Source organism: Portunus trituberculatus, chromosome 5, assembly GCF_017591435.1.
Source record: "Portunus trituberculatus isolate SZX2019 chromosome 5, ASM1759143v1, whole genome shotgun sequence".
Lineage (NCBI taxonomy): Eukaryota > Metazoa > Arthropoda > Malacostraca > Decapoda > Portunidae > Portunus > Portunus trituberculatus.
In genome coordinates this window covers 1532711-1546799 of record NC_059259.1, presented here as the reverse complement: position 1 = coordinate 1546799, position 14089 = coordinate 1532711, and the positions used below count along the sequence as shown (strand labels likewise).

At 38.1% G+C, this 14089-nt stretch overlaps 1 protein-coding gene across 1 annotated transcript in view; it reads left to right on the top strand.

Moving 5' to 3' along the window:
* LOC123514030 overlaps positions 1-10185 on the top strand; it is a 35808-nt gene extending 25623 nt beyond the window's left edge. Inside the window, exons 7-8 of the mRNA XM_045271608.1 lie at positions 5417-5727; positions 9950-10185. Of these exons, the coding sequence (XP_045127543.1) occupies positions 5417-5725 (309 nt within the window). The 3' untranslated portion in view covers positions 5726-5727; positions 9950-10185. The remainder of the gene's footprint in view (positions 1-5416; positions 5728-9949) is intronic.
* Positions 10186-14089: the final 3904 nt, after the last annotated feature.

Genomic DNA, 14089 nt, shown 5'->3' with positions numbered 1-14089 from the left:
ATATCATTAACATAAATCAAAAACATGATGGGACCCAGCACTGACCCTTGTGGAACTCCACTGGTTACCTTCTTCCACTCGGACTTCCTTCCTCTCACCACTGTTCTCATTTCTCTTCCCATTAAGTAATTTTCCATCCATTTTGCTAGTTTATCATTTACTCCTCCAATCATCTTTAGTTTCCACATCAGTCTATTGTGTGGTACTTTATCAAAGGCCTTTCTCAAGTCCAGGTAGATAGCATCCACCCATCCCTCTCTATGTTGTAGTATGTCAGTCACTCTTGAATAAAAACATAATAAATTGGATATGCACGATCTTCCTTTTCTGAAACCAAACTGCCTTTCACTCAGAATGTTTTCACTTTCTAGATACTCACTCCACTTAGCTTTAATTACTTCTTCACATACCTTGCACAATATACTAGTCAATGATACTGGTCTATAATTTAGCGGTTCCATTCTACTACCATTCTTATATATAGGCACAATGTCAGCTCTTTTCCACTCTTTCGGGACTAATCCTGTTCGTATGGAGGTTTCCACAATATCAAATATGGGGTTCAACAATTGATCCTTACATTCTTTTAGCAACCTCCCAGATATGCCATCAGGCCCCATTGATTTATTAATATCCAGATTGCTTATAATTTTCCTTACATCTTCTTTAGTAACCATGATGTTCTGCATTTGCTTTATTTTCGTAGGCCTTCCTCCCATAAAATGCTCCTCCTTTGTAAACACTTTGCAAAAGTTGTCGTTCAAAATTTCAGCTATATCTCCAGCATCTCATATACTTCTTCCCATTTTTACCTTTTCTATTGCCTCCCTTTTATTTAGTTTTCCATTTATGAATTTGTAAAACATTTTTGGGTCACTATCACAGTTTTCCACCACCCTCTGTTCATATTCCTTCTGTGTGTGTGTGTGTGTGTGTGTTTTTACCTATTTGTATTTACCTATTTGTGTATTACAGGGCCCGAGCTAAGCTCTCTGTGTCCTGTCTCCTTGTCCATTCCTGTCATATCTCTCTTTCATCTGATTGACACACACCGTGTCAACGACATGACTGCTCAGTTTATTCCACTTATCAATGCTACGATGCGGGAAACTGTATTTTCTCACGTCATTTAGACAGATGTCCTTTATTAGCTTTTTCCATGTCCTCGGAGATGATTACTTGTGGTCACCTTTATCAACTCTCTATCCAGTATGTCAATCTTGTTCACCAATTTATACATAGTTATCATGTCTCCTCTTGTTCTTCTCTCTTCTAATGTGGTCAGCCCCAGCTTCCTCAGTCTTTCCTCATAGTCTAACTCCTGAGTCCTGGTACCATCCTTGTTGCCAGCCTTTGTACCCTTTCTACCTTCTTCACATTTTTCTTCATATGCGGTGACCAGACACATGCTGCATATTCTAACTGGGGTCTTATTAAGGTACATAATATCTTCTTCATCATTCCTTCATCTAGGTAGTGGAATGCAAGGCCAATATTTTGAAGCATGTTGTATGTTTTCCAAAAAATCTTGTTAATGTGTTTCTCCGGTGACAAAGTGTTTTGCACGGTTACTCCTAAGTCTTTCTCCTCATTGGTCTCTTTAATTTTCTCATCACCCAGTCTGTAATCCCAGTTTGGTCTGTATCTACTTCTTCCCATTTTCATAACATGGGTCTTGTCTATATTAAATTCCATCTGCCACTCTTTACTCCAGTCATATATTTTATCAAGATCTTCCTGTAACTTGTTACAATCTTCCACATTCTTTACTCTCCTCATAATTTTAGTATCGTCCGCATGTTCATATAACTGTCAATTCCTACTGGCATATCATTAACATAAATCAAAAACATGATGGGACCAAGCACTGACCCTTGTGGAACTCCACTGGTTACCTTCTTCCACTCGGACTTCTTTCCTCTCACCACTGTTCTCATTTCTCTTCCCATTAAGTAATTTTCCATCCATTTTGCTAGTTTATCATTTACTCCTCCAGTCATCTTTAGTTTCCACATCAGTCTATTGTGTGGTACTTTATCAAAGGCCTTTCTCAAGTCCAGGTAGATAGCATCCACCCATCCCTCTCTATGTTGTAGTATGTCAGTCACTCTTGAATAAAAACATAATAAATTGGATACACATGATCTTCCTTTTCTGAAACCAAACTGCCTTTCACTCAGAATGTTTTCACTTTCTAGATACTCACTCCACTTAGCTTTAATTACTTCTTCACATACCTTGCACAATATACTAGTCAACGATACTGGTCTATAATTTAGCGGTTCCATTCTACTACCATTCTTATATATAGGCACAATGTCAGCTCTTTTCCACTCTTTCGGGACTAATCCTGTTCGTATGGAGGTTTCCACAATATCAAATATGGGGTTCAACAATTGATCCTTACATTCTTTTAGCAACCTCCCAGATATGCCATCAGGCCCCATTGATTTATTAATATCCAGATTGCTTATAATTTTCCTTACATCTTCCTTAGTAACCATGATGTCCTGCATTTGCTTTATTTCCGTAGGCCTTCCTCCCATAAAATGCTCCTCCTTTGTAAACACTTTGCAAAAGTTGTCGTTCAAAATTTCAGCTATCTCTCCAGCATCTTCATATACTTCTTCCCTGTTTTTTACCTTTTCTATTGCCTCCCTTTTATTTAGTTTTCCATTTATGAATTTGTAAAACATTTTGGGTCACTATCACAGTTTTCCACCACCCTCTGTTCATATTCCTTCTGTGCTGTTCTCCTTACTTCAACATATCTATTCCTTGCTGTTTTGTAGCCTTCCTTTGATAATACATCACTGTTTTTCTTAAGTTTCTTCCATGCCTTTTCTTTGTTCTTTTTTGCTTCTTCACAATTTCTATTAAACCACTGTTTATTATTTAAAGTCCTCTTTCTGTAATATGGCACAAACTTTTTCACAGCAGAGTTATACAAATCCATAAATTTATCGTATTTCAATTGCATATCTCTTTCCTGGTATACCACGGACCAGTCAATTTCATTAAAGAACTCCCTTATATGGTTATAATTTGCCCTAGTATAATTTAATTTTTCCTCCTGCGTTCCACAATCTTATTCGTGCTTAATTCTGTATCCAGCTCAAAGCTTAGGACATCATGATCGCTTTTCCCCAAGGGACTTTCATGTTCAATTTCCTCTTTTAGAGAGATTCCCCTGGTAAATACCAAATCCAACCTTGCTGCAACATCTTGTCCCCTGCACCTTGTTGGTGATCTCACCCACTGTGCCATCAAGTTATTTGTTGCTACCTTTAACAATTCTTCTGCCCACTCACCACCATTCACCACTTCGTAGTCTTCCCACACTATTTCTTTGCAATTAAAGTCTCCAACTATCATCACTCTATCCTTTCTGATGAGTTCTTGCTTCATTCTGTCTAGAGTATTTCTCATCACCATTTGGTACTGTTCATATTCCCAAGCACTGGTTCTGGGTGGTATGTATACTGTTATAATATTAATGTCCCTCTTGCCATCTGTTATAAGCATACTTATCACTTCCTCATTTCTCTTACTATAGTTCACCTCCTTCACTATCAGATCTTCCTTAGTAAGAACCATTATACCACCACCTCCTTTATTTTTCTATCATTTCTCCATACTTTGTAGTGTTTTACAACAAACCAGTCTAGCTTTATTTCGGCCTTAGCTTTGTTTCCACTACACACATTATGTCCGGTTCGTTATTTCTTAGGTAATCCATACATTCTAGCCTCTTAGACAGAAATCCATCTATGTTCGTGTAAGTCACTTTTATTCCATTCCTAGTCTCATTCTTCCATGTAATGCCTATTCCGTCTGTTTTATCCACCACTTCTTTAGCCTCCCATTTCTCATCCTCCAAAAACTTGGTCTTTTCCTCCTCTGTTCTTTCGTCATTCCTCTCCTTCACTTCAGATACTAGCTCCTTCATTTTCATTCTCTCATCTTGTGACATATTTCTTCTTATGTAAATTGTTTTGGTTTCCTCAGAGTCCTTAAGTTTCCAAGCCCTCCTCAACAAGGCCTCCGCTGCCACCTGAGACTTTAATTTCAATTTTAATGGTCTATTCTTGCCTTCCTCAAAAGCTCCCAATCTCACACTTTCTTCTACCTCAGCATATAGGTCCTCTTCTTCCACAGAGATCTTGTTCAGTAAAGACTTAATCTTGTCATTTTCCTTATCCCTCCTGTCCTGCCAGTTCCTGTTAGTTTCCTCCCGCAATCCTATTATGATCACACATTTTTTCTTTTCAGCAATATCTCTCACCACATACTCATTTTCCTTTAGTGCCTTTACCATTTCCTCTGCGTAATCCCTTTATTTTCCTCTTCCTGCTTTTTTACTATCTCCCTAAACGACCTTTGTACCTCCAGATGTTCATGATTCACTTCTTTCATCCTGGTGTCAATTAGATTAAGACATTCCTCTTTCTTCAAGTCCCCTTTGGATATTTTTATCTCCATTTCCATGAGTTTAGCCTTCATTTCTTCACATTGTTTCCTTAGTTGTTGGTTTTCTTTCTCCATCTCTACTTTTTCCTTCAACAGCTCTTTATTCGCTAGCGTTAACAAGTAGATCTCTTTTTTGAATGAATCATTCTCGGCTAGAACTCTATCCAGTTTTTCTTCTATTGACAAAATGTTTAGGAACTTACTCTCCAGCGCCTGGATTCTTGCATCCATGTCAAGTTTCTGCAGTCCTTTTGGCGTAGTAATAAAACCTTTGAAGTCTCTAGTTTGCCTGGACGCCATTTTTGTTGTTGTCAGCTGATTACGGCCAGAGCGATCACCGTCCACACTCCCCTCTCAGGGATCACTCTCCATATCACTCACTTTCAACACTAAGAGACAGTAGGACATTTACGGAATCAAAACTTAGAGTTACCTGGGCCCTGTAATACCATAGGTATTTTCTTTCTTCCTGTACGCAGCCGGAGACGAGCCGTCCTCTCTCAACGACGGCGACGGTGTGTGTGTGTGTGTGTGTGTGTGTGTACTAATCCTTTTTGGGAAAGTACTGAGTCTCCTTTCATGATCTGAATGTGTTGTGTATGTATTGTTCAATATGTATTGTGGATAATATTTTAAAACACTCAGCCACACTTCCACTACATTCAAAAAGTTGTAGTTGAAGTCATAAGGATCTTCAAGGATGTTTAATGGTTCTAGTGATAGATTATCAAGATTTCTACATTCTGACAGGAGAAACACTTAATCCCTTCAGTACTATGACTCATTTTCCTACTCATTCTAGTTACTATTTGGTGATTTTCTACAGCTTCAGAAATTTATGTGGGGGATTAAAATAGTGAAGACTGGCCATTAATCTTCTGACCTCCATAGACTCTTCCTGATGTCAATAAAATGGTCTAATCACACACAAAACTCAAGGTAAAAATGTGTCCTAGTACTGAAGGGGTTAAGAATTTGGGCTATTATCTTTGTAGCCTTTGAACATAGTGGCAGTAAGAGAGCAAAGCATTTCAGAATACTGTTTTATCACAAGTGCCTTCCAGTAACATTTTCCTTCATCACACAGATCCTACCTACAGAAAGTGCCTGCACCACCTTCAACTTTCTCAATCAGGAGAGGCGGTATGTGGCAGCTGGCCTCATCCCTCCCTATAACCTGGCCAACACAATAGATGATCACTTGAGGGCCCAGCGCGATGCCAAGACTCTCTTCTTGGCCAGACATGATGACTAGGAGTGAGTGGTACGAGTGAATCAGACTGTGGTTGGATGACTTGGAAAGTACTTCTGTGATGAGTTAGGGTGTGGAGGGTTGTCTTAGGAAGTAGTAGTTGAGCAGTGCAAAATTGATGCAGGGAGTACTGTATATGCTGGACTAAGATGATTCCATGTATAAGACGACCCCCAAATTTTTTTAGTGAAAAATTTAGCTAGTATTGGATATAAGACGACTCCTTAAATGGTGGAGGGAGCTGTTGCTCACATGGTTGGCTGAAGGGTCCTGAGGAGCCATACTGTGGCCATTCTCTCACTACTACTGTTGCCAGTTTCAAAATACAGCCACCTTTTTTTTTTTATTAATCCAATAAACAGTTAACTCAGACTCAAGTACCTAGAAATATAAGAACTTAAAGGATATAAAGAACCAAGTATTCTTTATTGCTTTTATTTAACAATATAGATAGGTAATTTTTAAAACATGCCTAAGAAAATGTGGCTGGGTGCATTGACACATGACACCGTCAGTAAATATTTGACAGCTCTAGAGAGAAAAGCCCGCTCTGTCATCCACCCAATAAATTGTGTACATTGTCACAGGCCCCACATCCCAACTAGCTTACCTTACCTTTTTACTCTCTTCTTACCTTTTGCTGGGGTTATTATATTAATCTCTACATATCCAGGTGCAAGGGTCCTCAGAAAACAACAATGTCATCATTTAGTCAAAATTTATTTACAAAATATGCAATGAACAGAATCTGAACTGCCAGAAGGGCCAATGAATTAAATATTAGGATGAATTTACGAAGGAACAAATGAACATATATAAAAAAGAAGGAACAAGATCACGAGCATCACTTAACCATAGGAAAAAAAATAGAAAAAAATAATGGCACCAAAATAATATTAATACTAGAGCAAAAGTTCCTTATTGAGAAATAAATATGGCTTACCAACCAAGTAAACCAGACACAAACCAATCTTCAAACACACATAGAAATATTACACCAAAAAGATTACACACAAAAAAAAAAGGAATTGCGCAAAAGAAAGACACAAAGACACACACTAAAAATAATAAATAAATCACAGAACATAAAACACAAAACAGAAACAGAAAAACAGGAAGATGAGGCCCAGATACACACAAACCCAAAACTCAAATCTCCTCTTTCCACTTAGTTAGGTTAAGTGATCAAAGAGCCTAAAAATTTACCCCAAAAGAACACATGTTATACTCCAGCATATACAGTAGTGGAGTGAGTCAGCAAGTGGTTGAGGGACTCGGGAAGTAGTGGGGTGCTTCAAGGAATGGTGGATTGAATCAGTGAGTTGTGAAGCGTATCAGAGTGTGGTGTGGACTTTTGGGAGTGACAGGACGAGTGAGGGAGTGGTGGTGTGTGTGGAATGAAGTGTTACGTGTGGTGTCATTGCATATATCATGAGATCCTTTTTTTGTGAATGATTTATCTGTAGTTATTTTTAAACTTGTAATTAATGTTCCTTATATTTCATATTTTCTGTTTATATTTTTGTTTCTATTATTCTGTTTATTCATTGCTAGATGTATTGTTATTGATATTATCATCATCATTATTACCATTATTATTATTATTATTATTATTATTATTATTGTCATTATTATTATTATTATTATTATTATTATTATCATTATTATTGTCATTATTATCATTATTTATCTATTATTGTTATTATTATTGTCATTATTATCATTATTTATCTATTATTATTGTTATTATTATTATTATTATTATTATTATTATTATTATTATTATTATTATTATTATTATTATTATTATTATTATTATTATTATTATTATTATTATTATTATTATCATTATTAATTTTTTTATGTCATTTTGCTCAGGAATGAATCCCACATGGGGTGGCCAAGAAGAAGCACCACACACTCCTTTGCATTACAGAGCAGATAAACAACAGCATCACCAGTCACTCACTCACTCACTCAGTGCTGGTGGGACACTTGTTCTGATATATTTCCATCTCCTGAACAGTCCACCCACATTAGTATTCAGATTTTGCAGTCCAGCTTGTCGTTAAGCCCTTTTTATTGCAATATCAACAATTCACATTTGAAATTACCCTTTTTTTGAAGTGCAATACAATACATGATATCAGTATGTTAATGTGTATAGTACTATGTATGTATGTAATATCACTATGAATTATGTAACTCTCGCCAGTAGGCAGAGTGTTGGTGGTAGGGTGCCAGGGTTTATAGATAGTTAATGGGAGGAAGGCTCAAAATTACACAACTTTTACTCTTGGTACTGACTTGATACTACAAGAGCAGATATGTTGTGCTATAGTGAAGCTGGTCACTGAGTCAAACACTGTGGTGGGGTTAAATTCAAGTCCCAGATAAAGGAGATACTGGAAATACTGAGATGCTGCTACACACGTGCACACACACACACACACACACACTTGAAGAGAGAGAGAGAGAGAGAGAGAGACCTATCCCAAGATCGAAATAATGAGCTCTGAGCTCGCTGTGGTAATCTGGCTGTCTTCAGAGACTGCAGCAGATCAAACAGTCATCATGTTTGTAACTTGACTAGAATTTTTGACAATTTATCTTTATTTACTTAGAAAAATAGTGATTTATTTATTTATTATGATTTTTTTAGTTTATTTTTTTTTGTATGAATATGTACTAGTATTCACAACGTAGTAATTCCAGCTTAAGCAAATTCTCATGTAATTCCACAACATGAATAAGAACTTTAAGATGTCCCTGTTGCTCTAGGAGTTGACAGTGTTCATCTCTCATCTTGACTGTCTTGTGAATGCATCATTGAACATCCTCCATGGCCTGTAGCTGCCAGCTCACCACACCACCTGTATTCTTACCTGCCTTCAAGGCATGTTCAGCATTGTTGATCTTGTCACACTTAATCCTTTGACCATTTGCTTGAACCATTCTTTCTTTTGATCATGATCATATTTTAATTTAAAAATTTTTTTTATCAGAGTCCCTTCATATAAAAAACAAATCTGATTTGTCAAAAGCACAGTACGTATCTCATTACTCCTCAGGGCGACTAGTCTTACAAGTCCTTCTGATGTAAATAGTTTTAAGAAAATAAAGTGTCTTTATGTAAAGAAAGTTTGTACAGTGTAAATAGTTATTGTGAAATTGTCTTTTTTTTTTTTTTCTTGTAAACTTAGAGTTAAAGATCCATGCGTGTGTTCCCCTCTCTCTCTCTCTCTCTCTCTCTCTCTCTCTCTCTCTCTCTCTCTCTCTCTCTCAGCCAAACACTGGAGGAAATGTGATATAAAAACAGGAGATAGAAAGGAAATGGATAATAAATGGAAGAAATGGAAAAGAATAGGATATAATGGAAATGGATGATGAATGGAGGAAATGGGAATAAAACAAGATGTAGAAAGGAAAATGAATAACGAGTAGAGCATGCTAGTTACACTGTGTTTAAAGCATGCTAGTTACACTGTCTTTCCCTGTGAAGTAAAGTTCCTTTCGGCATTCCCTCATAGTGATGGTAATGGTAATGGTGTTAGTAATAGTGATGGTAATGGTAATAATGATGGTAATGGTAATGATGATGGTAATGGTGTTAGTAATGGTGATGGTAATGGTAATAATGATGGTAATGGTAATGATGATGGTGATGGTAATGGTGATGGTAATGGTAATGGTGTTAGTAATGGTGATGGTAATGGTGTTAGTAATGGTGATGGTAATGGTAATAATGATGGTAATGGTAATGGTGTTAGTAATAGTGATGGTAATGGTAATAATGATGGTAATGGTAATGATGATGGTAATGGTGTTAGTAATGGTGATGGTAATGGTAATAATGATGGTAATGGTAATGGTGTTAGTAATAGTGATGGTAATGGTAATAATGATGGTAATGGTAATGATGATGGTAACGGTGATGGTACCCGTCAGTGAGTGGCGGCGCCTGGCCCTGGAGGCTCCTTATCTAGCTGTGATAGTGTCATGTCCACCCTGCTGCTGCTGCTGCTGCTCTCTCTCTCTCTCTCTCTCTCTCTCTCTCTCTCTCTCTCTCTCTCTCTCTCTCTCTCTCTCTCTCTCTCTGCCAATTTTCCTCCTTGTTTTTCTCTTTAATTCCCACTCTCCCAGTCTTTCTCCCACTGAAATCCGACACCTAGCCACTCCCACTCGCTTTAGTCTCCCCTGTAATCCTCGTTCTAATCTCCCCTGCAGAACTATGCGTTGGTGATCCCGCTGCAAAATGACCATTGATTCCATTCGCTGCACACCGAATCGGCCCTTCCCGCAGTCCGGAAGATGGCGAGCAGCTCATCTTGCCACGACACCGGCGGCGAGCTGGTGGCTCATTTTGAATATTTGTTTGTACTGTATATGTACGGAATTATGTATATATCTATGTATGTGTGTATCTGGTAGACATACTCAATAAACCTTTAATACTAAACAAATTATGTCTTTATTATACTGTACCGGGAGCTGGATAAACAACAATAAATAGCTAACCAAGGAAAAAAAAGAAAAAAAAAAAAAAACTAACGAATAAATATGTATTTTTAAGAGGCTGTCATTTGATAGCGACGTATTACTACGATCTGAATCAGCTGGCTCGAGTCAAAAAGACGTCTTCACACAGCTCCAAACAGCTTCTCATAAGTCTGGGTGTTAAGTATAACTGGTAACTAATGAACTATATAACAACAACTAAGCACCATTCGCTCATTCGCTCTTTAAAATCATTCCTCACCAACACAACACCCTCTCATGTTTCGCTGTCTACAATTCTCCAAAGACATCTTTACACAGTTACGAACAGCTTCTCATAAGTTTGGGTGTTGAGTATACAGTATAGAGTAGGTAATTAACGAGCCAACTACCACTAAGCACCATTCGGTCATTCGCTCCTTCATATCTTCACCAACACAACACCCTCTCTTATGTTTCGCTGTCACAATTCTCGGCCCAAAGACGTCTTTACACAGTGCCAGACAGACAGCAGCAGCATATCATAAGTTTGGGTGTTGAGCAGCCGTTTATATATTCACTAGAATTTATTTTCGCGTCTCTCTTCACTAGAATTTATTTTCGCGTCTTTTCACTAGAATTTATTTTCGCGTCTCTTCACTAGAATTTATTTTCTCGTCTCCCTTCACTAGAAATTATTTTCGCGTCTCTTCACTAGAATCTATTTTAGCGTCTCTCCACTAGAATTTATTTTCGCGTCTCCCTTCACTAGAAATTATTTTCGCGTCTCCTTTCACTAGAAATTATTTTCGCGTCCTTCACTAGAATTTATCTTCGCGTCTCTCTCTCTCTCTCTCTCTCTCTCTCTCTCTCTCTCTCTCTCTCTCTCTCTCGGTCGTTAATTACATTTTTATCCTTGTATGTTTCCTTAGTTTTTCGATGATACTCTTAATTTCGCTTTTTTTACGGATTAAAATTTTCGCTTTCTTTTTATTTATTTGTTCTCTTCATGTTTCTTCTGTCTTTATACGTTTTTTATTATCTTCTCATTCTTACTTTTTTTCTATAATTTTTTCTTCATTTGCTTTTTCCAGTCACCCCTTTGTCTTCTCTCACTCATTCAAGGACAAAATGAAAAATAAATAAGTAAACAAAGTAAACAAACACCAAGACAGAAAAGTATAGACCAGGCACACACCACCACACGGGAAATAATGAGCTCTGAGCTCGTTCCGTAGGGTAACGTCTGGCTGTCTCGTCAGAGACTGCAGCAGATCAAACAGTGAATTACATACACACACACACACACACACATACATACGTACACACACACACACACACACACACACACACACACACACACACACACACACATACATACGTACACACACACACACACACACACACTCCTGTTGAACCTGTTGAACGAAGTTTTGAGCAGATAGTACTGCCCAAGGCCACGGTGATGCGCCGCCATTAGTAGATGCCGTCTGCTCGTTGTAGCGCCAGCTGGTCAGTGATGCTATTGCTGGCAGCACGAATGGGGTAGTGCGGCAACTTGGGTTGGTCTGGTACCGAACGAAGAAACTTGTCTAGATTGTTTGAACTGGTCCGGGCTGATGTTTGAGTCGCGTAGGTGCCTTGGTAGAGCGTTGAAGAGCAAAGGTCCTCTTGTCCCAAAAGCGTTCTCCTTATGTGTTTTTATATTTGTGGCCGCTCTGGGGTTCGGTCGATCCCCTTGGCAAAATCGTCCCAGTCGTTGGTTTATAAATGTTCTTATATTGAGGTTGTTTATGATATGGCCAGTTATAATTTTGTATATGTAAATGATGGCATACCGTTCCCTGCGTCTTTCTAAGGAGAATAAATCGAGTTTTTGTAGTCTTTCCTAGTAGTTCAAGTGTTTGATAGTTGTGATCTTACTTGTAAAGTTTCGCTGAACAGCCTCTAGTGATTGTATTTCACACTTTCCATGGGGACCAGAGCTGACAAAAATACTCCAACTGTGGCAGTACGAATGTTTTATAGTGTCAACATAGGTAAGGCGTCTCTTGTTATAAAGGTGCGCAGGATCCAACCTGCCTGGCCTCTCGCTTTTTTTTTGTCACATTAGTTATGTGATTGGTAAAACTGCCATCACAGGTAAGGGTAATACCAAGGTCTCGTATGCATTCTTTGGAGTCAATATTAGAGCCATCTTGTGCTGCATAAACATGTATAATATTATTTACACCTTGTGTGTAACTCATGTGTTCAAATTTATTATTGTTGAAGGACATGTCACTTGCCCATTGATATAAAGCGGAGAGGTCTGCCTGCAGCTGAGTCGCTTCAAATTTTGAAGTTACCTCCTTTAGTACCCGGGTGTCGTCTGCAAAGGATGCAACAGAGGAGTAGTGAACGTGTTGATTGATGTCTGTTATGTGGATGAGGAAAAGCAAGGGCCAAAGGACTGAGCCTTGAGGTACCCCACTGATGACTACAGATGACTGGGTAACAGCATCCCCCAACAGAAACTGTTTGTTCACGGTCAGTGAGGAAGCAATGTAGCCAAACACCAATTTTTCCACATATGCCCATATCTTTGATTTTATGAAGCAAGATGCCATGATCAACTTTGTCATAAGCTTTGGCGAAATCTAAGTATATGACGTCTATGTTTCTTTTATGTTCTAGTGCTGCTAGTATTTTTTCATGATGGGCAAGGAGTTGTGCAAGGCATGAACGGCCTGCACGAAAACCATATTGGTCTTGATTTAATTTGTTGTTTTCTTCAAGGTATGATGACATGCCTTTCACTAGTAACTTTTCAAAAACTTTTATAATATGGGATGTCAAGGCTATGGGACGATAGTTGTTTGGGTCCGATCTCGGGCCCCCTTTATACACTGGTGTTATCCTTGCATTTTTAAGCTGTTTTGGAATTTGTCTACAATCCAGAGAATTTCTGTAGAATATACACAAGGGGATGCTTAGCTCTTTATCACACTTTTTAAGGAGTAGAGTAGGAAATTGATCTTGGCCGGTTGTTGCATTATTACCAATATCCTTAATTGCTTCTATTATGTCATTCTCTGTGAAATTAATGTTTGTCAGATTCGGTGAAGTTTCCGTGTCACTCGCAAAAAAGTCTCTAGATGAGAGGATAATCTTCTCTTCAGAAGGGACACTAAACACATCCTCATATTTCAGTTTTAGTAGCTCTGCAATCTCTTGTGGATCTTTTATGAGATGACCCTGCTCATCTTTCAATGGTCCAACTCAGCTTTCACCTTGGATTTTGTCCTGGCGTATTTATAGAAGAATTTAGGGTTAGTCTTTATACGTGACACGGCTAGTGATTCTCTGCTTTCATTTTCGGTATCAACAGAAATTTTCAGCTTCTCTTCAATAACTTCAACATTGCTTGCAATCTTGAGTCTGGTTGACATATTTGTAGTGTGTTTCAGTTTTTTCGTAATTTAGTACGTTTCCTCATCAGGATCTTACAATCTCGTGGTATACGCTGCTTGTTAACTTTGCGCCTCAGAGGAACGTATCTGCTAGAGATCTGTAAACATGTGGATAGTATTAAGTTATATTGTGTTTCACAATCTGAGTCTCGCATGAGTTCATGCCAATCAACCTCCCCGAGATCACTCTTGATTTTTTCCCAGGACACAGATTCACTGAAGAAGCTGAGTTGGTTAAAACCAGGAATTATATCCGTTGCTGTGTTGCCCTTGTTTAGGTGATCATCCTTGTTTATATTTGTTTGCAACTTTGTGGTCTGATAGGTGTGTTTCTTCAACACTGTAATCATGTGTAAGTTGGTCATCATTGGTCATAACAATGTCAAGTATATTATTGCCTCTAGTAGGAGTAGTGATATATTGGTTGAGACAGAATTCT